This window comes from Carassius gibelio, chromosome B2, assembly GCF_023724105.1.
Source record: "Carassius gibelio isolate Cgi1373 ecotype wild population from Czech Republic chromosome B2, carGib1.2-hapl.c, whole genome shotgun sequence".
NCBI classification, from domain to species: domain Eukaryota; kingdom Metazoa; phylum Chordata; class Actinopteri; order Cypriniformes; family Cyprinidae; genus Carassius; species Carassius gibelio.
In genome coordinates this window covers 22,024,315-22,050,979 of record NC_068397.1, presented here as the reverse complement: position 1 = coordinate 22,050,979, position 26,665 = coordinate 22,024,315, and the positions used below count along the sequence as shown (strand labels likewise).

General features: G+C 39.2%; 1 pseudogene and 2 gene segments (V, D, J or C); all 3 read left to right on the top strand.

Moving 5' to 3' along the window:
• The first annotated feature begins 3,542 nt into the window (after window positions 1–3,542).
• LOC127951453 (T-cell receptor alpha chain V region RL-5-like) lies at window positions 3,543–4,224 on the top strand. The segment is given in 2 exon segments: window positions 3,543–3,768; window positions 3,911–4,224. Coding segments are annotated over 2 exon segments (354 nt in total).
• A 1,211-nt stretch (window positions 4,225–5,435) lies between these two features.
• LOC127951256 (T cell receptor alpha variable 9-2-like) lies at window positions 5,436–6,043 on the top strand. The segment is given in 2 exon segments: window positions 5,436–5,555; window positions 5,629–6,043. Coding segments are annotated over 2 exon segments (384 nt in total).
• Window positions 6,044–23,429: 17,386 nt separating this feature from the next.
• Window positions 23,430–26,604, top strand: LOC127951250 (uncharacterized; annotated as a pseudogene).
• The last annotated feature ends 61 nt before the right edge of the window (window positions 26,605–26,665 follow it).

The following is a 26,665-nucleotide window of genomic DNA, read 5'->3' as shown; positions in this document are numbered from 1 at the left end:
GGCTTTACAAAAACTCACATGTAGTTTTTTTGCCTTTAAAAGATAGATCAAATAAGAATTAGACCACAGTTATATCATCTGCAAACCACAACACTTTTTTCGCAAACACAATATTGTAACACCTGCTTGAAGAAAAGAAGGAGGAATGTATAAAAGATTACAATTTTAGTACTCTTTTTGGCATGCAATAATAAAAGCCTCTGAAAAAAAATGTTCATGCTAAAATCACTATTTGCCAGAATGTGAATAAATGTATCTTACAATTAAACTGTATTTCTTTTTTTTCTTTTTTTTTTTTAGAATAGTTTACCCAAAAATGAAAATTTGTTGAAAATGTATTTACTCTCCATGAGAACGGATGTGGAGAAATGCTGCATTACATCATTGGCTCACTAATGGATCTGCAGCAAATGGGTGCCATCAGAATGAGAGTCCAAACAGATGATAAAAAACATCACAATTATCCACAAATAATTCACACAACTTCAGTCTATCAGTTAACATCACATTAAGCCAAAAGCTGCACATTTCTAATAGCCAGATTTATCATTAAAAGGTTTTAACTTCAAACTGTTGCTACAATCTAAAATATGAGTCTTCTCTACATAATATTACTTTCTCCTATAAAAAAGTCATCTTGTCTTAGTTATCTTACAGTTTCAAGTTAAAATGCCTTAATGATGAAATTGTTTCTTATAAACGCATTGATTTTGGCCTCACATGACGTTTAATTGATGGACTGGAGTCATGTGGAGTACTTGATGCTTTTATCAGCTGTTTGGACCAATGAAGAACATCTCAGGTTACATTTGTAACCAGAGGTAATGAAACACTGCTTTAGAGAACGCTTTGGGAATGCCCCTGTCTGCCCACGCTCTGAATCATATTTATAATCAATCCACTGGAATGGCGAAATATCATGCAGCATTAACTTCTGATAAGTTGAAGCAAGTCGCTCACAGGGATGCAGGAAATATGGCAACAAAATTCAGCTTTACCTCTAGGAACGATACATAACCCGGCCAGCATCTCCAAGCAGTTGATGTGCCACATGCATTGGGGACGTTCCCACAGTCTCATTCATGATCACTCCCCAGCCCGTGAGGGAGGCATCCATTGTTACCTTTACAGGACGACGGATCCCCCACCACAGAGCCTTGTGACATGAACCAAGGTTTCTTTCGCATGTCTAAGGCACGTAAACATCGCCGTTTGACCTTGATCATGAGGTCCCTCAGGGAGAATCCCCATATAGAGGCGACTGTGCACTGTTTTACAAACAACAATAAGTAAGACTGACACATTTCACACAGAGTGCTTGCTGAAAACAGAAGCTAACGTTGCTTGTTTCTGATGAGCTTTTAAGTGCTCTGGGCCCGGTTCCCCGATAACGCTCACTCATAGCACGCTAAGAAGACCTCGAAAGATATATCTTACCAAAGTTGTTTATGTTCCTAAGTGTGTTCCCCGAAGTGTCCCTTAGGAAGCTTCTTAACACGCTGCCTCTTACATCCGACGTTACAAGAGTGCTGTCCAAAGTAATGGTGCTGAATTAGTTGCCATCGATTCCTCAGGAATCGATTTTCCACTTCACATGAAGGTGCAATACAGCGTTAAGAAAGACAATACATTCTATGCAAATGAAACATTCCTCAAATTATTACAGTAACATTTATTTTAACATAGTTTAAGTTATCAGTAAAATATAGACTATTAAATGATCAAATGGTCAGTAATATGTTCACACAATATGTTGTGATGGTTAGACGAACCAGGTATTCCTCGCTAATCATCCACCCTCCTTATCCCGTTGTGCCACTTGTGCCGCTTCTTGACATGGGTTTAACGAACGACTTATAAAAATTATATGACACACTTTTATATTAATGGTAAGGTACTTTACAATCAGAATTGATTGGCAAGCAGCTGCAGTTACTTCTGTTTAATGCGGTATTGATTGCAATTGGTTAATGTTTTCAATAAAAAACAACCTATCTACAATGAACAGAGAGAGAGATACAGAATATGGCGGGGAGGCAACGTAAAAATGGGTACCAAGCTTCCTGTCAGAGGAACTTGAAGCTTTGCTGGACCTTGCCACCAGGTCGGAGATCACACCCCTATGGTCCACTATAACCTGCACGTTTATGGCCGCGTATCCCTTTCGCGATATACGCCTGATCGATCACTGATGGATTGGCGATAGGGATGAGTGCCATCCACTAGGATGTAAACCCCGGCATGGCGCAGAACGCCGTTGGTGACAGTGTGGACGCACCTCCACACAGAGGTCTTGATTAGGCCGTAGCCCTCTCCCACGACCTGGATGAAGCTCTCTGTAGCAAAAAAAAAAACAAAAAACAAGCGCTGCAAGCAGCTGGACTTCAGGGCTTAAAAAACAAAATTCTACAGCGTTAGCCTGGCAAGCGCAGGTCTGAGAAGGTCCAGCTGATCCATAATGAGTTGTCTTTGGAGGCATTTTTTTATATATATATATATAAAGCCACATCAGGCAAAATGTCAAAAGGGCTTAAGTTTTGCCGAATAAAAAAATTGACATGGACTAAACGGCTCCGCGTCCGGCTCCGTCTTTGATTCAATACAAGGACACGTTGGAACTGGACACCAACATGCTTACCCATTTATAGATAGATCAGCCATTTAGAGCCAAATTGTTTGCCAGATTTTAATTATCAAAAGTAATTGCCAATTCGCTTTATTTACATTACGAAATAGCCTATAGGCTAATTACCACCATATTAGTTCTGATACCACATAAAGTCAACTTTATAAATAGGCCTGTATCCATTGTGAAACATAATTTATTAAGAGTCTTAAATAGTCCAGAACATAAAATCATTGTTGAGCCACAACATTGTCAACATACCATAGTTTGACTTGTACTGCGCTGTGCTGATTTCTAAAGACTGCTGTCTTGAGCTCAGACAATGCTAAGTGAGAGAGCTTACGAATGGTCCAGACCAACCTTACGAAAGTGTGACTTACAGAAGATATACTTAGCGTATGAACGTGTCAGGAATCATGCTATAAGGTTAAGAGAGAGGTTAAGGAATAGGTTAAGAACTACTTAGTGATAAGAACATTTTGGGGAATTTCTATGAATTGATTATTTGACTCTTGATTTTGAAGGTGGCAGTTTTATGACTGTCATCACACCAGTCCAGACTGAGGTTTATAAGAAAGAGGAAGAAAATGTAACTACTGTGTCCTGTAACTACTCCTCAGCATCCGTACTGCTCTGTTGTGACAACAAAAGTTAACAATGATCATTTATTGTTTTGTATAGGAGCATTTTTGCTACTTTTTGGTCTCTATTATGAATACACCAGTTTTGTTATACATATATGTGTTTGTCATCAGCCACAAGGGGGTGAATTTATAACAGAAACAATACATTCAGTCTGAACTTATTAAATTATGTTTAACTTTCAAAGCATCATGGTATTTTCCCTACAAAGAGAGTGCAGAAAGATAAAAAACACACAAAGAGACTTTCTATAGCAGATCATTAGGAAATCCTGTTAACTGACAGTTATCTCAGGTTTAATGTGGAAAGACAGAAGGTGGTCTAAACATCAGAAACCACACCCACATTTACAGACATTATAGCTGCACAAATGACTTTCCATTACATTCATACATTTACCTTTAACTCAAAATTATCAAGCATATGTTGATGGGCCTTATTTATAAGTTCATTTCTCACCATGGAGAGATGTGTTCTACTGATTCTCATAACAGTACCAGGTAAAGTAAATTAGCACTGCACTAAAACAGACTGCGGATTCAAAGTCTTAATTATGTAGATATAAATTAGAACACTAATATAATATATTGTTACAAAGGAGTATAATTCAACTTTCATGAAATATCATTTATTCTCTTGCAGGTATATTTGCTGACAGCATTGAACCAAAAGTCAAGGACGATATAATCAGTAAAGAAGGAGAGTCTGTGAAACTGAGCTGCTCATATGATACAAGCAGCAATGGTGTTATGCTTTACTGGTACAAACAGTATCCAAACAGGGAACCCCAGTTTATATTGCGTAAAGGTGCTCGATCATGGAGCAGCAGTGAGGATATACCAGACCGTCGGTTTCAGACGACTACAGCCCAAAAATCCACTGAACTCACTATTAACAGTGTAACTCTGTCAGATTCAGCTCTCTATTATTGTGCTCTAAGAGTTGGAGCCCAGTGATACAAAATGCCTGAGAGGCTTTACAAAAACTCACACACACAATAATTGCTTAGAACCGTATTTGATAAACTAAAAATCAAACCACAGCTGCACTTAATGTGAGCCACAAAGTCTCTGTGAATAACAGGATATGCAACACCTGCTAAAACGTAACTGAGACAAATAAAAATAAGCATAAAGTTTTCAGTCAGCAATTATTTCTATGAAAAAGTGACTGTTGTGTTAATATGATTCATAACTCCTCATTCATTTGTCTGGATTTGCCTGTCAATGTAAGTCAGATATTTCTAGAGCCACTTTTGTATTCAAACTATAGTTTGTTTGAAGAATGTTTGCTTACATAGTAAATATTATAAAAACAATATCACTCTTACAGCAGATTATGATTTGAACATGTAGGGCCCTATCATACAGCGCCAGATCGTTAATTATCAAATTCATTTGCGCTCATTTTTGCACCCATGGGCGTGCTGGTCTTAAAAAGATGTCTGTTCAGGTGCATTGCTGGAGCATTGCTATTTTAAGGAGCTGAAAATAGACTTCGCCATAGACCAACTCAAACCTGGTCTAAAGTCTGGTGCAATGCACAGCAGCACACAAACATGTCAAATATAAAAAAATTAAGGATTGCAATGCATAAGAATTCATTGTAGGCTAATTAAATATAAAAATACTTTAAGTCACTGATGGAAAGGGTTCAAATATGCAAAGATGATGGAAAACTGAAGAATCTGCAGGACCTTAAAGATTTTTCTGAAGAACGCTGCTCAGTTTAACTGTTCAGAACAAACAAGGGACTCATGCACAACCATCACAAAACAGAAAGACAGTCGAGGATCATCAGGTGACCACACACAGTACTAAGAACCAAGGGTTCCCAAACTTTTGAGTGGGGTTATTTTAATAATTTCAGCAATTTTTTTGTCTTGTGGACTAAATGTTAATATCTTTTATGTACAATATCTTACTCAGGACAGTACTAAATAAAATATAACATGCATCTAGTATGATCTCTCTTATTTTTTTGAGAATTACTCATATTTTCAGAGTGGGACACAATAACTCTTTCCTGTAGCTAGTTCTCAGCGATTAGTCTGCACTCTGCAGTGGTATCGCTTGGCTCCTGATACATTTTAGTAATATTTCATACTACAGGGAAAGTTTCACAAATTGTAGATCTAGATTATAAAATGGTTATGTCAAAAGGCGGAGCTTAACACAGGGCTGTGAAACAGGTTAGTTCAGTGATAATCAGCATCACAGATCACTGAGGCAAGCAGCAACTATCATCATGTTCACTTGTGTGCTTATACTGCTGACTTTAACACAAGGTAAATTCTTGTATCATTATCATTGCATAACAACATCTCATTTTAAACATGCTTAAATAATCTTTTGCTGCAGGTAACAGAGCTAAAGATGTCATCACCCCATACAGTGATGCAGCATTAGCCACGGAGACTGAGAGAGTGAAACTCTCTTGTAACTACACTGGTTCTGTTGAAAGTCTTCACTGGTATCGACAATATGCAGGTTTAACACCACAGTTCCTCATCCTGGATTATTCAGGACATGTTATTGAAGCTAATCCTCCAGTTTCTGGTATATCCATCAGTTCAAGAAAAGAAAATATGAGTGTGGATCTGATCATCTCTTCTGCTGCTGTATCAGACTCTGCTCTGTATTACTGTGCTCTGCAGCCCACAGTGACAGGAAACACTCAGCATACTGTACAAGAACATGACTGACTCTACAGTCATAAAATGAGATGTCAAAAACAACAAACATCATCCACATAGATTAACTTTACATTCAAATTCATATTTAACACTACATCTTCCAGCTGGTTAGTATTTCTACTGCATAATATTTCTTATTTATTTAGTACATTCTCATTATTGAATGAGATTATTGACAGAAAATCAGTATAGGACTATTATAAATCTATTTGAAAACATGTCAAAAAATAACGTGAACATTAATTATCCTTTATATTTTTCAGATTCCCAAATGTTTTATATTGGTAGACTTGTGGATTATGTAAATGAGATAATAAATGTGTCACACCACCACTGGGGGGTGCTGTGTACATTGAAACATTTCAGAGAGGTCACCTTCTGTAACTGTATCAGAAATTAATTCACCTGTGCAAGGAAAAACGGAAGACAGTTCATATTGCCCTCTACATTTGTGTAATTTGGTGAAATTGTTCTTCAGTGTCATGAAAATGAATAATGACACATTGCTAAAAATCTTAAAAACTGAAGAATACGCTTAATATCCTTAAAGTAAAAAAAAAAAATAAAAAAAAAATCCTTGGGTAAAACCTGACTCTGAATTTATTAAATCAATCATTTTTTTCCCGCACAAAATGTTCTTGATCAATAATGTATATAAAAGTCAATCAACAGACCATAACAAAATATTTAAGTAGACTGCAAATATAATGCAATAGACACAAACTGCACTTTACAATACTGAATATTCTAACTCCGCTAAATTGCCTTTATTTTGTTCAGCTTTGGACGATCATTATAGTTACATAAACATAATTTAATGAATGTACCCTGACTGAAGGCACAATCTTATCATCTCTGATTTTAATAAGACAAAACAGAGAAGGTTGACTAAATAAACCACACCCACATTGCGGTTGCATAATACGCCACTACATACATAAACCATAATTTCATTTTACAAAGACAGTTAGTAAACCTTTCAAGCATGGAGAAATGCTTTCTACTGATTCTAATAACAGCACCAGGTATAAAACATTTGACTCAAACATAATGTATATTAAAATGATTTAGTCATGCTCATATTTTTTCTCCATTACAACAACATTACATTTGTTTAAGAAACTGTTTTGTTATTGTAATTTTCATTTACAAATGTTATGTATTTTTGAATAAGTGGAAAAGCCATGTGACCTGTTCTGAAATCTGTCCAATTGTCTTTTAGGTGTATTATCTGACAGCATTCAACCAGAGCAATCTAATATTTACAGAAAAGAAGAAGAGCGTGTAACACTGAGTTGCTTGTATGATACAAGCAGTGTTAATGTTGAGCTCTACTGGTACAGACAGTATCTTAATAGAGAACCAGATTTTTTACTGCGTAAAGGTGCCCGGTCATGGAGCAGATATGAATATATACCAGACACTCGGTTTCAGTCGACTACATCAGAAAAATCCACTGAACTCACTATTAAGAGTGTAACTCTGTCAGATTCAGCTCTCTATTACTGTGCTCGAAGAGTTGGAACCCAGTGATACAAAATGCCTGAGAGGCTTTACAAAAACTCACATGTAGTTTTTGGCTCAAAAAAAAAAAAAGAAACAAAGGAAAATGAAACCACAATCATTTCTTCTGTAAAACCACAACAACTTTTTTTTTCATAAACACAATATTGTAACACCTGCTGGAAGAAAAAAAAAAACTGATGAGGAGAGAACTTCAAAATAAGATTAATTTCAATAAATGTTGTACACAATTAATACATCTTCACAATAAATCTTCCAACAAATGCCTCTTAAAATAAAATTTTTCATGGAAAAATCACCACTTGCGAGAATAAATAAGGGTATCTAACAATTAAACTGTTTCATTTTTTAAAGGAACAGTTTACCCAACATTTTCTAAAAATGTATTTGTTCTCATGCTATCCATGATAAATTTGGAATGGATTTGATGAAATTAAGTATTACATCACTTGCTCACTAATAGATCCTTTGCAGTGAATGGGCACCGTCAGAATAAGATCAAAACAGATAATAAAAACATCACAATAATCCACAAGTAATCCACATGACTTCAGTCAATAAATGAACATCATGTGAGTTCAAAAGCTGTGCATTTGTAATAGCCAGATTTATTATTAATAAAAGTCTTTAGCTATAAGCCATTGCTTCAATCTAAACTATGAGTCCTCTATGCATAATATTGCTTTCTCCGTTAAAAAAGTAATCTTGTCTGAAGCAGAAGAGAAATATGCAGACACTTTGACACTGTTTACAAGCAAAAACAGTTAAAAAGAGTGAACATCATGTATTACGGAGTAATTTTTTATTCAGAATCAATGATTTCAAGTTAAATTGCGTTAATGATGGACTTCATACATACAGACACCCAGCTTTTCACTTAAAATCATTAACTGTTTACTGGAGTCATGTGGATTATTGTGATGTATTAATCAGCTGTTTAGACTCTAAAATTTCAAATCTGTTCCATTGAAGGAATAAACTTTGGCTGAGGATGAGTCATTTTTGAGTAACTTTAACTCTATCCATAATAGGTCTAGGCTGACTACAATTAAGTAACCAAAGTACAGAACAACAAACGTTTCCATGCATCTTTAATACCTTCTGTTTGATTGCAACAAACCAGACTAAACGCTAGTGAAATTGACATGATATGTAGCCAAACAAGGAACAGTGACCAGAAAATTAACAACACTGCACAGAAACTAAGATAGATCACACAGTGCATCACTGTCAAGCACCTATTAACATTCAGAGGCGTCTTTCATATCACCTTCAAATATGACTGTAAACATGATACAATTATGTGTTTATACTTGAATTCCCAATTAACATTAGTCATGCAAAATACAGATTTGTATTGAAAGTGTTTTATCAGACATAAAGAGGAGGTAAATTGTCATTATCAAAGACTATTTTTAGGTGTGTTATAAGCTTTAACTCATTGAACTCATTGAAACAGAAAGTCATTTTAATCAGCTCTTAAACTTCTGCTATTTCAATGATAGTTTTAAGGGGAGGAGTTTGCTTGAGACATCATCTGTGACAAGAAAAAGAAAGTTTAGCTGAAGAACATCTTGTGCTGAACTAGAACTTCATCCTGATTATGATCAACATGTTACTCAGCATAACTGGTTTGATTGGTTCTCTTATATGTAAGTATCCAATTGTTTTGGCTTTTCTATTATTTTGTCTACTTGAGATTAGTAAAGTGTGATGTTTGTGTTATTTCATTTTTATGTTCACTGCATTTCTATAAATTGACTCTTTGACTCTTGATTTTGAAGGTGGCTGTTTTGCGAATGTCATCGCGCCAGTCCAGACTGAGGTTTATAAGAAAGAGGGAGAAAATGTTACTCTGTCCTGTAACTACTCCTCAGCATCCACACTGCAGTGGTATCGCCAGTTTCCCGGATCAGCTCCTGAATTTCTTTTGATAATATTACATTCTACAGGAAAAGTTACACAAAGGTCAGAAATTGTGGTTCGAGATCCACGATTCTTTGGGAAAGTGAATGAAGAGAAAACCCATGTGATTCTAGAGATCTCCTCCACTAAACTGACAGATTCTGCTCTGTACTACTGCGCCCTGACGCCCACAGTGACAGGAAACACAAGAACTCTGTACAAGAACCCTCCCAACAGCAATACTATATATTACATATATTATAATATAAATATGAAATATACTGCTTAGCACTGTGTGCTAGAAGAAACCAACAACAACAAAAAAAAAAACCTGAAAGACTATTACAGATCTGCAGTGACACAGTTATACGTCATCTCTTAAGAAAATATAATTCTGATATGGAATTACAGAGTTTTGCATTCAAAATACAGACATACACTGTTGATTAAAATTCAATGTTAATGTTGAATTCATGATTGTTATAATGAAATGTTTTAAAATTGCTTTATTCATGCTCCTCATTCATAGTCTTCAAAAAAGTAATGTAAGCCAAAATAGAGTAAACCTGGGAAAATATTTCTGAAATTTCTGTGGTGACAACAAAAGTTAACGATTATCATATACTGTTTTGTTGGAGCATTTACCAGTTTTGTGATACATGTATATGTTTGTCATCAGCCACATGGTGATGAAGTTACAACAGAAACAATACATTCAGCCTGAACTGAGTCAATGATGTTTAACTTTTAAGGTATTTTCCCTACACACAGAGTGCAGGATAATCAAAGATGTAAATATAACAGATCAATAGGAAATCCTTTTAACTGACAGTTATCTCAGGTTTAATGTGGAAAGACAGAAGGTGGTCTAAACATCAGAAACCACACCCACATTTACAGACATTATAGCAGCACAAATGACTTTCCATTACATTCATACATTTACCTTTAACTTAAAATCATCAAGCATATGTTAAAAGGCCTTATTTATAAGTTCATTTCTCACCATGGAGAGATGTGTTCTACTGATTCTCATAACAGTACCAGGTAAAGTGCACTTGATTTTAAATCAGAAAACTGACATACTTTATATTGCTACAAAAGGAGTAATACAACTTTCATTAAATATAATTCATTCTCTTGCAGGTGTATTTGCTGACAGCATTGAACCAAAAGTCAAGGATGATATAATCAGTGAAGAAGGAGAGTCTGTGAAACTGAGCTGCTCATATGATACAAGCAGCAATAATGTTATGCTTTACTGGTACAGACAGTTTCCAAACAAAGAACCCCAGTTTATATTGCGTAAAGGTGCTCGATTATGGAGCGGTGAGGATATACCAGACCGTCGGTTTCAGACGACTACAGGCCAAAAATCCACTGAACTCACTATTAACAGTGTAACTCTGTCAGATTCAGCTCTCTATTATTGTGCTCTAAGAGTTGGAGCCCAGTGATACAAAATGCCTGAGAGGCTTTACAAAAACTCACACACACAATAATTGCTTTGAACCGTATTTGATAAACTAAAAATCAAACCACAGCTGCACTTTATGTGAGCCACAAAACCTCTGTAAATAACATTAACACCTGCTAAAATTTAACTGAGATAAATGAAATTAAGCATAAAACTTAATTCAGCAGTTATTACTATGAGAAAGTGACATGCTATGCACATGATAATGATTCCTAGCGTATTAACTCTTTATGCATTTAGTTGACTTTGCCTGTCAAAGGTATTTATCTAGCATTAGCTCTAGCATTTTCAAGAGTTATTTTTGCATTCAAACTAAAGTGTTGTTTTAAGGATGTTTGTTTGAAAATAATATAAAAACACAAATATCACTCTTACAGCAGATTGTCTGAAGAAGACTGTATCTTTAAGGGGATGTGCTATAGAGACATGCACTGCTACAGAAAATCTGAGAAATACTGTACAAAATGACATTACTTTGAAAAAAAGACAACTGCAATCAGATTTAGGTATCTATCCATAATAATATATGTAATTTATGTGCGTTATAAGATGGTTATGTCAAAAGGCGGAGCTTAACACAGGGCTGTGAAACAGATTAGTTCAATGATTATCAGCATCACAGATCACTGAGGCAAGCAGCAACTATCATCATGTTCACTTGTGTGCTTATGCTGCTGACTTTAACACAAGGTAAATCCTTACATGTATAATCATTATTGCATAACAGTATCTCATCTTAAACATGCTTAAATCATCTTTTGTTGCAGGTAACAGAGCTAAAGATGTCATCACCCCATACAGTGATGCAGCATTAGCCACTGAGACTGAGAGAGTGAAACTCTTTTGTAACTACACTGGTTCTGTTGAGAGTCTTCACTGATATCGACAATATGCAGGTTTAACACCACAGTTCCTCATCCTGGATTATTCAGGACATGTTATTGAAGCAAATCCTCCAGTTTCTGGACTATCCATCAGTCCCAGAAAAGAAGATAAGAGCCCACAGTGACAGGAAACACTCAACACACCGTACAAGAATCTGACTGTAATCTTCGTTAGACTCACGAATGTTGTAAATAAAGGTTTGTCACACCACCACTGGAGGGTGCTTTGTACATTAAAACATTTCAGAGGGAATGCCAAACCATATCAGAAAGGAATTCATGTGCAAGGAACAGAAAAGAAGATTGTACATATTACCCTATGAATTTGTGTAATTTGGTGACACTGTGCTTAATTATTATTATTATTATTACTCTTTATTTCAGACTCATGGTCCATATGAAAAGAAGAAAGAATTAAGAGGAAAATACACACAGAGAATTTAAAAGACATACAAGCTTGCATTCCAATGCTTCCGCAAGCTGGAAAAATACCTTGTATCACTTAATGTAACATCATTTAAGACCATTATGATACCATTTTTTGAATCATTCAGCCGACATATGAAATTATACATACACTTCCTTAAGACAGCATGCAAAGTAGGTACATTATTAGATACAAACAATTGGCTTGCACTTGTCCACCTTGGATGTTTAAGCAAAATTCTTAGCGCATCATTAAATGCCACCTGGAGTTTTTGCATTTTAGCTTTAGCATACCTACACCATAAGTGAGCTGTATAAAAAGATGTACAGAATGCCCTAAATAGAGCTATTTTAACAGCATCAGTACACATATAAAATTTACGAGCCAGCATATTAGCTTGCCCATATAACCTACAGCACTGGCGCTGCACATCATCTTCATCATTTAAATCATTTCTAATGATGTGACCCAAGTATTTCACTTTATTTACCACATTCAATACTTGGTCATCTATATAAAAAGCAGGAAAATTTTGCTTAAGGTCCTCTTTGGTTTTAACAATCATAATCACACTCTTTTTAACATAAAATTTTATATCATGCTGCACACCATACCTTGAACATACTCGAAGCAGCTTTTGTAATCCTGCGCTACAAGGAGACATAATAACCAGATCATCAGCATACATCAAATGGTTAATGAGACTATCACCTATTAAACATCCAGTCTTACAATTATTCAACTCCACAGAAAGACCATCCATGTACAGGTTAAAAAGAAGTGGTGACAATATCCCCCCTTGCCGAACCCCATTCGTCATAAAAAACGGTTCCGATACGTTCTTACCCCATTGAACTTTTAAGGTTTGATGTACATACCAAAAATATAATATTCTTATAAAGTATGGGGGAACCCCTCTTTCTTGCAATTTAAAAAATAACTTAGTATGATTAATTCGATCAAACGCCTTAGATGCATCTAAAAAGCACAAAAAAACAGTTGAATTATGTAGATTATACTTACTAACTACTTCCTTTAATGAATATATGCATAAATCAGTGCCATGCTTACTTTTAAAACCAAACTGATTATCCGTGGTTGTTAGATACTCTTTAAGCCTATCCATAAGGATTCGCTCAAATACTTTAGAAATTACACTTGCCAGTGCAATTGGCCTATAGTTTTCTGTACCAGTTATTTTACCTGTTTTATCTTTAATTACCGGTACCAGTAAAACTGACACCATGGAATCAGGTAACACACCATGGACTAAAAATCCTGTAAAGCATAAAGCAAGTAACACTGAGATCCTTGGACTAGCATGCTTCAAATGTTCAGAAGTTAAGCGATCTGGACCACAAGCTTTATTCTCAGCCAGTTTCTCAATTGCGTACTTGACCTCATCAATTGTAATTATCATACCTTCATCATTCGCCACATGACCAACTTTAAATTCCTTCCTCTCAACACAATTAAAAATATCTCCATAATATTTTCTCCATAAATTAACAATATTCCCCGCCCCAACAACAATATTCCCCGCCCCAACAACCCCATCAATTATTATGCTGAAAGTTCTTGGCCATTGAGTTTGCCCTTATCGACATCTCGTTCCTTTTTATATACCGTACAGCATATTTAAATTTAGCATTTGCCAGCTTCTTTTCCTCAAATTCTGGGCCATACCTAGCCTTACCCATTAAGACCCAGTTTTTAAATGCTGCTCTGGCCCGCAAATGCAGTTCATAGACATATTCATTCCATCCAGCCCTTAAATTATAATTTTTAACCCTTTTTTGACAAAAAGGTCTACTAGCATTATCCAAACAATCCATCATTTCATCATACATCAGACATAGATCATACTTGTGCTTAGGATTCTTACAATCTGTGTTATCACACATAATTGTCTCAGTTGGCACTTCCACATTACTCAACCTCTTCTCTGTCATTAGTTTATATCCCAGAAGATCATTTACTGTGAGTCTTGCCCAATCTAATCTTCCATGTTGTTCCAAATTTTCACAAATAGTCATCCCAGGTAAACTTTCAATATTTAACATAACTGAGATTGGTATGTGGTCTGTTGTGGCCAGATCATACAATATTTCAACTTTATCTAAGGAATCATGTGCATCTGCTGTACATATACAATGGTCCAGCCAAGATGTTGTATTCCATGCCTCACTGATATATGTATAGCTGTCTGCAGGCAATAATATTTGGCTGGAAAAAGTCAACTTACTATCGTGACAAAACCTAATTAGCTGTTGGCCAAACAACGACTTATGATCAGAGATATCAGCATTCATATCCCCCAATATAAATATACTTGTACATGAACTTTCCTTTATAAAAGCACTTATGAAAGCAAGCCTATTCATATATTCATCTTCATTATGACTACATTCATATGGAGTATACACGTTCAGGATTACAAAGACCTTCTTATTATGTTTCACTTTGATTGCTATACACCAGTCTACCTCTAATCTAATTACACTAATCAGAGGATCGTATTTCTTATGCCAGAGTATGGCCACACCCCCTGGTATCCTGCCACGCAATATTCTCATATTCAAATCAGTTGTGGATTCTCCCACACCATGAAAATCCTCATGAAGAGAATTAAGTTTATCAAGATCTTGCTTTGATAAAAAGGTCTCTTGTAAACATAAAATATCCACATTCCCCAAAAGTTTGTCAATAACAATCCGTTGTGCTTTATCACCAGCATCCCGACCCAAATGCAACCCTCGGGAGTTATATGATACAACTCTAAGATTCATAAATCATGTTCATGACTACATTGCAGCAGACGCAAGCGCCTCAGATACCGACACACTTTTTAGACTAGGTGCTACTACGTCCACTGGGCCTAGATTTGCTCTGGGTTTGCGTGCCTCAAAAAATGTTTAGCTTTAAATGATCCTTATAGTAACATAATGAACATAAAGTTACACTCGCTGATAAAATCGAAATAGCATAGGAAGAGACTTATTCAACAAGAATGATAGTTATTTTTATGATATTAATATACTGACTAAAGGCACAATATTAACATCTTGGTTATAAGGAAATGAAAGACAGAGGTCTAAATAAACCACACCAGTCAACTACATCCCGAACATCCACTGAACTCACTATTAAGAGTGTAACTCTGTCAGATTCAGCTCTCTATTACTGTGCTCTAAGAGTAGAAGCCCAGTGATACAAAATGCCTGAGAGGCTTTACAAAAACTCACATGTAGTTTTTTTGCCTTTAAAAAATAGATCAAATAAGAATTAGACCACCGTTATATCATCTGCAAACCACAACACTTCTTTCGCAAACACAATATTGTAACACCTGCTTGAAGAAAAGAAGGAGGAATGTATAAAAGATTAAAATTTTAATACTCTTTTTGGCATGCTCTAATAAAAGCCTCTGAAAAAAAAAATGTTCATGCTAATATCACTATTTGCCAGAAAGTGAATAAATGTATCTTACAATTAAACTGTAGTTCTTTTTTTTATTCTTTTTTTTTTTTTTTAGAATAGTTTACCCAAAAATGAAAATTTGTTGAAAGTGTATTTACTCTCCATCAGAACGGATGTGGAGAAATGCTGCATTACATCACTGGCTCACTAATGGATCTGCAGCAAATGGGTGCCATCAGAATGAGAGTCCAAACAGATGATAAAAAACATCACAGTAATACACAAATAATTCACACAACTTCAGTCTATCAGTTAACATCACATGAAGCCAAAAGCACATTTCTAATAGCCAGATTTATCATTAAAAGGTTTTAACTTCAAACCGTTGCTACAATCTAAAATATGAGTCTTCTCTACATAATATTACTTAATCCTATAAAAAAGTCATCTTGTCTTAGTTATCATCTTACAGTTTCAAGTTAAAATGCCTTAATGATGAAATTGTTTCTTATAAACGCATTGATTTTGGCCTCACATGACGTTTAATTGATGGACTGGAGTCATGTGGAGTACTTGATGCTTTTATCAGCTGTTTGGACCAATGAAGAACATCCCAGGTTACATTTGTAACCAGAGGTAATGAGACACTGCTTTAGAGAACGCTTTGGGAATGCCCCTGTCTGCCCACGCTCTGAATCATATTTATAATCAATCCACTGGAATGGCGAAATATCATGCAGCATTAACTTCTGATAAGTTGAAGCAAGTCGCTCACAGGGATACAAGAAATATGGCAACAAAATTCAGCTTTACCTCTAGGAACGATACATAACCCGGCCAGCATCTCCAAGCAGTTGATGTGCCACATGCATTGGGGACGTTCCCACAGTCTCATTCATGATCACTCCCCAGCCCGTGAGGGAGGCATCCATTGTTACCTTTACAGGACGACGGATCCCCCACCACAGAGCCTTGTGACATGAACCAAGGTTTCTTTCGCATGTCTAAGGCACGTAAACATCGCCGTTTGACCTTGATCATGAGGTCCCTCAGGGAGAATCCCCATATAGAGGCGACTGTGCACTGTTTTACAAACAACAATAAGTAAGACTGACACATTTCACACAGAGTGCTTGCTGAAAACAGAAGCTAACGTTGCTTGTTTCTGATGAGCTTTTAAGTGCTCTGGGCCCGGTTCCCCGATAACGCTCACTCATAGCACGCTAAGAAGACCTCGAAAGATATATCTTACCAAAGTTGTTTATGTTCCTAAGTGTGTTCCCCGAAGTTTCCCTTAGGAAGCTTCTTAACACGCTGCCTCTTACATGCGACATTACAAGAGTGCTGTCCAAAGTAATGCTGCTGAATTAGTTGGGATCGATTGCTCAGGAATCGATTTTCCACTTCACATGAAGGTGCAATACAGCGTTAAGAAAGACAATACATTCTATGCAAATGAAACATTCCTCAAATTATTACAGTAACATTTATTTTAACATAGTTTAAGTTATCAGTAAAATATAGACTATTAAATGATCAAATGGTCAGTAATATGTTCACACAATATGTTGTGACAGTTAGACTTACCGGGTATCCCTCGCTAATCATCCACCCTCCTTATCCCGTTGTGCCACTTGTGCCGCCTCTTGACATGGGTTTAACGACTTAAAAAAATTATATGATACACTTTTATATTAATGGTAAGGTACTTTACAATCAGAATTGAATGGCAAGCAGCTGTAGTTACTTCTGTTTAATGCGGTATTGATTGCAATTGGTTAATGTTTTCAATAAAAAACAACCTATCTACAATGAACAGAGAGAGAGAGAGATACAGAATATGGCGGGGAGGCAACGTAAAAATGGGTACCAAGCTTCCTGTCAGAGGAACTTGAAGCTTTGCTGGACCTTGCCACCAGGTCGGAGATCACACCCCTATGGTCCACTATAACCTGCACGTTTATGGCCGCGTATCCCTTTCGCGATATACGCCTGATCGATCACTGATGGATTGGCGATAGGGATGAGTGCCATCCACTAGGATGTAATCCCCGGCATGGCGCAGAACGCCGTTGGTGACAGTGTGGACACACCTCCACACAGAGGTCTTGATTAGGCCGTAGCCCTCTCCCACGACCTCGATGAAGCTCTCTGTAGCAAAAAAGAAAAAGAAAAAGAAAAAAAACAAGTGCTGCAAGCAGCTGGACTTCAGGGCTTAAAACAAAATTCTACAGCGTTAGCCTGGCAAGCGCAGGTCTGAGAAGGTCCAGCTGATCCATAATGAGTTGTCTTGGGAGGCATTTTTTATATATAGCCACATCAGGCAAAATGTCAAAAGGGCTTAAGTTTTGCCGAATAAAAAAATTGACATGGACTAAACGGCTCCGCATCCAGCTACGTTTTTGATTCAATACAAGGACACGTTGGAACTGGACACCAACATGCTTACCCATTTATAGATAGATCAGCCATTTAGAGCCAAATTGTTTGCCAGATTTTAATTATCAAAAGTAATTGCCAATTCGCTTTATTTACATTACGAAATAGCCTATAGGCTAATTACCACCATATTAGTTCTGATACCACTTAAAGTCAACTTCATAAATAGGCCTGTATCCATTGCGAACATAATTTATTAAGAGTCTTAAAATGTCCAGAACATAAAATAATTGTTGAGCCACAACATTGTCAACATACCATAGTTTGACTTGTACTGCGCTGTGCTGATTTCTAAAGACTGCTGTCTTGAGCTCAGACAATGCTAAGAGAGAGCTTACAAATGGTCCAGACCAACCTTACGAAAGTGTGACTTACAGAAAATATACTTAGCATATGAACGTGTCAGGAATCATGCTATAAGGTTAAGAGAGAGGTTAAGGAATAGGTTAAGAACTACTTAGTGATAAGAACGTTTTGGGGAACCGGGCCCTGGTCACTATGTCATCCCACCTGTGAGGTTTCACCCTTCCGCTGGACTGATTTCCTATGTGATTCAGAGCATAAGCAGACAGGGGCATTCCCAAAGCGTTCCCAAAGAGGAAATAAACTTTGGGTGAGGGTGAGTACAATTTTCTTTTCTTTTTTTTATTTGTGTAAATGTACATTTTTGGGTGACTTTAATTATATCAGCAGTTGATCTACACTGACTAAAATTAAGTGACCGAAGTACAGAACAACAAACGATTCCATGCATCTTTAATACCTTCTGTTTGATTGCAACTAGCCACGGGCTATAAAGGCTAGTGAAATTAACATGATGTGAAGCCAAGTATGGTACAGTGACCAGAAAATTAACAACACTGCACAGATGATAATGTGTTTAGACCTAAGTTGCCAATTAACATTAGCCCTGCAAACCAAATAGTTGTTACACAGATTTATGTTGAAAGTGTTTTATCAGACATAAACTGGAGGTAAATTGTCGTTATTAAAGACACTCCTGAGGTGTGTCATAAGCTTTAACTCATTTATTACTTGAAACAGATGAGCTCTTATACAATACTTCTGCTGTTTCGATTATAGTTTTAAGGGGAGGAGTTTGCCTGACACATCATCTGTGACAAGGACGAACAGAAAGTTTAGTTGATCCTGATTATGATCGAAATGTTACTCAGCTTAACTGGTTTTGATTGGTTCTCTTATATATAAGTATTCAATTTATTTGGTGTTTCTATTATTTTGTCTAGTTGAGATTAGTAAGTGTGGTGTTTGTGCTAGTCCATTTTTATAGATATTGAATTTCTATAAATTGATTATTTGACTCTTGATTTTGAAGGTGGCAGTTTTATGACTGTCATCACACCAGTCCAGACTGAGGTTTATAAGAAAGAGGAAGAAAATGTTACTCTGTCCTGTAACTACTCCTCAGCATCCGTACTGCTCTGATGTGACAACAAAAGTTAACAATTATCGTTCATTGTTTTGTAAGAGCATTTTTGCTACTTTTTGGTCTCTATTATGAATACACCAGTTTTGTTATTCATATATGTGTTTGTCATCAGCCACAAGGGGGTGAATTTATAACAGAAACAATACATTCAGTCTGAACTTATTAAATGATGTTTAACTTTCAAAGCATCATGGTATTTTCCCTACACACAGAGTGCAGAAAGATATCAAACACATAAAGAGACTTTCTATAGCAGATCATTAGGAAATCCTGTTAACTGACAGTTATCTCAGGTTTAATGTGGAAAGACAGAAGGTGGTCTAAACATCAGAAACCACACCCACATTTACAGACATGATAGCTGCACAAATGACTTTCCATTACATTCAAATTATCAAGCATATGTTGATGGGCCTTATTTATAAGTTATTTTCTCACCATGGAGAGATGTGTTCTACTGATTCTTATAACAGTACCAGGTAAAGTAAATTAGCACTGCACTAAAACAGACTGCAGATTCAAATACTTAATTATGTAGATATAAATCAGAACACTAATATAATATATTGTTACAAAGGAGTATAATTCAACTTTTATGAAATATAATTCATTCTCTTGCAGGTGTATTTGCTGACAGCATTGAACCAAAAGTCAAGGACGATATAATCAGTAAAGAAGGAGAATCTGTGAAACTGAGCTGCTCATATGATACAAGCAGCAATATTGTTATGCTTTACTGGTACAGACAGTATCCAAACAAAGAACCCCAGTTTATATTGTGTAAAGGTGCTCGATCATGGAGCAGTGAGGATATACCAGACCGTCGATTTCAGACGACTACAGCCCGAACATCCACTGAACTCACTATTAACAGTGTAACTCTGTCAGATTCAGCTCTCTATTATTGTGCTCTAAGAGTTGGAGCCCAGTGATACAAAATGCCTGAGAGGCTTTACAAAAACTCACACACAAAATAAATGCTTTGAACCGTATTTGATAAACTAAAAATCAAACCGCAGCTGCACTTTATGTCAGCCACAAAGCCTCTGTGAATAACAGGATATGCAACACCTGCTAAAACGTAACTGAGATAAATAAAAATAAGCATAAAGTTTTCTTTCAGCAATTATTTCTATGAAAAAGTGACTGTTGTGTTAATGTGATTCATAAATCCTCATTCATTTGGCTGGATTTGCCTGTCAATGTGAGTCAGATTTTTTGAGAGCCACTTTTGTATTCAAACTATAGTATTGTTTGAAGAATGTTTGCTTACATAGTAAATATTATAAAAACAATATCACTCTTACAGCAGATTATGATTTGAACATGTAGGGCCCTATCATACAGCGCCTGGTCGTTAATTATCAAATTCATTTTCCGCTCATTTTTGCGCCCATGGGTGTGCTGGTCTAACAGATCTACAGTCTTGCAGATGATGCGCAAGTGTGTTTGTTAGTTTCAGTCCGGCGCTGTTAGCATTTTCCCATCCAACGCCATGTCGTTTAATTAGCAAATGCATTTGCGCTCATTTTTGCGCCCATGGGCGTGCTGGTCTTAAAAAGATGTCTGTCCAGGCGCATTGCAGGAGCATTGCTATTTTAAGGAACTGAAAATAGACTTCTTCATAGAACAACTCAAACCTGGTCTAAAGTCTGGCGTGTTTTTTTTTTTGTTATTTCAAGAGCGCACATGCTGCTTATTAAACAAAGTTACACACAGCAGCACACAAACATGCCAAATATTAAAAATTAAAGGGTTGCAAAGCATAAGAATTTTTTGTAGGCAAATTAAATATAAAAATACCTACATGTAATAATGGATAGCCATCGAATGTATCAGAATAAGGCTATCTATTTACTCGCACACGAGCAGCTCCATTTCATCTCGGAGATGCTTTCTGTTTTTGCGCTTGCCAAATTATGCTGTGTAAATAGCAAATCTGTCATGGCACGAGCACAACTGGCTCTTAAAGGGAATGGAAGATGAGACTGATTGGTTTATTGCACGTTACGCCCAAAAAACACCCATTACTCAAGAGAATGGGGACAACACGTTTAGACCATTTTTTAGACTGTTTTTCCGTCGTTAAAACAGCAAAAGTGGATTTGGACATGCCCTGAGTTTTGGGAATTTTATGTAACCAGTCTAAACTGAAGTTTTTGGGACAGAGTGGGACACAATAACTCTTTCCTGTAGCTAGTCCTCAGCGATTAGTCTGCACTCTGCAGTGGTATCGCTTGGCTCCTGATACATTTAAGTAATAATACATATTGGGAAAGTTTCACAAAAGTGCAAATTGTAGATCTAGATTATAAAATGGTTATGTCAAAAGGTGGAGCTTAACACAGGGCTGTGAAACAGATTAGTTCAGTGATAATCAGCATCGCAGATCACTGAGGCAAGCAGCAACTATCATCATGTTCACTTGTGTGCTTATACTGCTGACTTTAACTCAAGGTAAATTCTTACATGTATAATCATCATTGCATTACAGTATCTCATCTTAAACATACTTAAATAATCTTTTGGTGCAGGTAACAGAGCTAAAGATGTCATCACCCCATACAGTGATGCAGCATTAGCCACGGAGACTGAGAAAGTGAAACTCTCTTGTAACTACACTGGTTCTGTTGAGAGTCTTCACTGGTTCATATTTAACACTACATCTTCCAGCTGGTTAGTATTTCTACTGCATAATATTTCTTATTTATTTAGTACATTCTCATTATTGAATGAGATTATTGACAGAAAATCAGTATAGGACTATTATAAATCTATTTGAAAACATGTCAAAAAATAACGTGAACATTAATTATCCTTTATCTTCATTAGAGCTGGGCAGAAGGAACAATTCCACCGGCCTAGCTCTACGGTGGGGCTCCTCTCCACTGCTCGTGATTGGCAGCTTCAGGTTGACCTTGGAAGACAGCTTAAGTTCCCAGGCAACATCACAGCCACTTCTCTCCGCCCAGACATGGTGCTAACATCTGAGTCTACCAAGCAAGTGGTTATCCTGGAACTAACTGTCCCCTGGGAAGACCGTATTGAAGAGGCCCACGAGCGTAAGAGGGCTAAGTACGCAGGGCTCAGCTCGGAGTGTCGGAACAATGGCTGGAAAACTCGCTGCGAGCCAGTCGAGGTCGGGTGCCGAGGCTTCGCTGGCCACTCACTGATGCGAACCCTCAAACTCCTTGGAGTGAAAGGACTGCAATTGAAAAAAGCCACCACAAACATCTTAGAGGCCGCAGAGAGGGCTTCTCGGTGGCTGTGGATCCGTAGGGGGGATCCGTGGAGCAACCTGCCACTTGGACACAAGCCCGGGACTGATCACCCCCGGTTGGGTCGCCCGGGTGAGGGTGTATGAAGATTAAAGACCCGAAACACCCTATGACCCCGTGTTTTTCACTGATGACGTGTCCAAGTAGCACCAGAAGGTGTATTCAAACTCAAACCTACCTGGCACAGCCAGTGACCTCCAGGAAAGTCTGGATGACATCCACGAATAGAGTGGCGACGGCTGGAGAGACAGCAGACAGCTCGGAAAGACGGCAACCGGGGGCAGGGAGGGCTAGCCCCCCGACCTGCAGCTCCTGAGAGGGAGCACCCACAACAAGCTACGAAGAACCCCACAGAAACATACCCCCAGGGATACCCGAGAGGGGGGGAGAATGAGCATCCCAATCGGACGGAATTACCGGTAACGACCCAAGCAAATGTACAACGGATTACGAGCGCAGTCTGTATTTGCAGCAAGGTCTGCAAAAACCTGAAGGGCCTGAAGATCCACCAGGCAAAGATGGCCTGCCTCAGGAGGGATCAAGTGAAGCTACGCTCAGGTACGGCAGCTGGGGCAGCAGTTACTGTCACACCGGCTGCTGAACCTGGTGAGACGGAGGAGGAGCCGGGTCCGGAATCTCCCCACAGTACCCGGAACCTCCATGCCACACAAATTCCCCCACCAAGCAGGAAATCGGAACACCGTAGGGTGAAGTGGCCTGCCGCAAACAATAAGGAGTGGCTTAAGCTGGACGAGGATGTAGACAAGTGCCTGGAATCCATCTCAAGGGGCAGTGTCGACCAGAAGCTCCAGACCATGTGTACCATCATAATGAACATGGGAGCAGAGCGGTTTGGTGTCGAGGAAAGAAGAGGAGGTAGGAATCCAGCGAAGCTCAACCGGCGAGAAGCCAAGATCAGTCAGCTGAGACAAGAACTAAAATCCCTGAGACGTCAGTTCAAGATGGCCAAGGAAGAAGAAAGGGCTGCCTTGTCAGAACTCACAAACATCATAAGGAAGAGACTCATCTCACTGAGGAGAGCGGAACGGCACCGAAGGAAGGGCAAGGAAAGGGCTCAGAAACGTAGTGCTTTCATTGGCAATCCCTTCAGCTTTATCAAGAAACTACTGGGCCAGAAGCAAAGTGGCCACCTCGCTTGCCCGGTAGAGGAGATCGACAACCATCTCCACGCCACTTTTAGTGACACCTTGAGGGACCATGACCTTGAACCTTGCAGGGATTTGGTGGCGCCACCTGAACCAGGGATCCAATTCGACAGCGCTGAACCCACGCTGAAAGAGGTGGAAGAAGCCGTTAGAGCGGCAAGATCCAGCTCCGCTCCCGGTCCCAGCGGGGTCCCCTATAAGGTCTACAAGCAGTGCCCGCAGCTCCTCAGACGTCTCTGGAAGATCCTGAAGGTGATCTGGCGGAGAGGGAAAGTAGCTGCACAATGGAGGTACGCTGAGGGAGTCTGGATTCCGAAGGAGGAGGGCTCTTGCAACATTGATCAGTTTCGCATCATCTCGCTGCTCAGTGTTGAAAGCAAGATTTTTTTCAAAATCGTGTCCCAACGTCTGTCAGACTTCCTCCTGAAGAACACCTACATTGACACCTCAGTCCAGAAGGGAGGAGTCCCAGGAGTACCTGGATGTCTGGAGCACACAGGGGTGGTGACACAGCTGATCCGGGAGGCTAAGGAGAGCAAAGGAGATCTGGCAACTCTCTGGCTTGACCTGGCCAATGCCTACGGGTCTATTCCACACAAGCTCGTTGAAACCGCACTGGTAAGACACCATGTTCCTGTCAAGATCTGCAACCTCATCATGGACTATTACTACAACTTCAGCGCACGAGTCTCTTCAGGCCAAGTAACATCCTCATGGCATCAACTTGAAAAGGGGATAATCACTGGCTGCACAATCTCTGTATCTCTCTTCTCACTGGCCATGAACATGATTGTCAAGTCGGCCGAGGTGGAATGCAGAGGGCCCAAGTCAAAATCTGGGACCCGTCAGCCCCCCATAAGAGCCTTCGTGGACGACTTAACAGTGATGACAACATCTGTTCCAGGGTGCAGGTGGCTTCTCCAGGGGCTGGAACGGCTCATCTCCTGGGCAAGGATGAGCTTCAAGCCTGCCAAGTCCAGGTCTCTGGTCCTAAGGAAGGGTAAAGTGTCCGACCGTTTCCGCTTTGCCCTGGGAGAGACCATGATTCCATCAGTGACTGAAAAACCAGTCAAGAGCTTGGGGAAGTTCTTTGATAGCTCCCTGAAGGACTCAGCTGCCATAAAACAAACCAAGTGCGACCTGACTACCTGGCTCACTGCGATTGACAGATGTGGTCTCCCTGGAAAATTCAAAGCCTGGATCTACCAGCACGGAGTCTTGCCAAGAATACTCTGGCCCCTATTAGTCTACGAGGTACCCACATCAACAGTCGAGGTTCTAGAGAAGTCTATCAGCCAGTTCCTCAGAAAATGGCTGGGGCTCCCTCGGTCCTTGAGCAGCATTGCCCTTTACGGCCATTCCACCAAGTTGCATCTTCCTTTGAGTGGACTATCAGAGGAGTTCAAAGTCACCTGCTCCAGAGAGGTATTGATGTACAGGGACTCCAAAGACACAAAAGTCGCAGCAGCAGGAATCCTCGTGAAGACCGGGAGAAAGTGGCAGGCGCAAGAAGCCGTCACTAAAGCTGAGGCACGACTAAGGCACAAAACGCTGGTGGGCTCCGTGGCAATGGGACGAGCAGGTCTTGGTTGTTTTCCCAAGCCACGTTATGATCTGGCTCATGGAAAAGAGAGGCGCAAACTGATTCAGGACGAGATACGAGCAGAGGTGGAGGAAGAAAGCTACACCAAAATGGCCAGCATGTCCAAACAAGGAGTGTGGACCAGGTGGGAACATGCAGATCCACGCAGAATAACCTGGGCAGAGCTCTGGAAAGCAGAGCCATTTCGGATCAAGTTTCTTGTCCAATCCGTCTATGATGTCCTCCCAAGCCCAGCTAACCTGCACACCTGGGGCCTGGCAGACACTCCTGAGTGCAAGCTGTGCAAGAAGAGGGGCACACTGGAGCACATTTTGAGCAACTGCTCAAGAGCGCTAGGGGAAGGGCGGTACCGCTGGCGCCACGACCAGGTGCTAAAGGCTTTGGCGGACTCCATCTGCACAGCGATCAAGCTCAGCAAGACCCAGGCAGCCCCCAAACAAACAATCACCTTCATTAGAGCTGGGCAGAAGGAACAATTCCACCGGCCTAGCTCTACGGTGGGGCTCCTCTCCACTGCTCGTGATTGGCAGCTTCAGGTTGACCTTGGAAGACAGCTTAAGTTCCCAGGCAACATCACAGCCACTTCTCTCCGCCCAGACATGGTGCTAACATCTGAGTCTACCAAGCAAGTGGTTATCCTGGAACTAACTGTCCCCTGGGAAGACCGTATTGAAGAGGCCCACGAGCGTAAGAGGGCTAAGTACGCAGGGCTCAGCTCGGAGTGTCGGAACAATGGCTGGAAAACTCGCTGCGAGCCAGTCGAGGTCGGGTGCCGAGGCTTCGCTGGCCACTCACTGATGCGAACCCTCAAACTCCTTGGAGTGAAAGGACTTCAAATTGAAAAAAGCCACCACAAACATCTTAGAGGCCGCAGAGAGGGCTTCTCGGTGGCTATGGATCCGTAGGGGGGATCCGTGGAGCAACCTGCCACTTGGACACAAGCCGGGGACTGATCACCCCCGGTTGGGTCGCCCGGGTGAGGGTGTATGAAGATTAAAGACCCGAAACACCCTATGACCCCGTGTTTTTCACTGATGACGTGTCCAAGTAGCACCAGAAGGTGTATTCAAACTCTTCAGATTCCCAAATGTTTTATATTGGTAGACTTGTGGATTATGTAAATGAGATA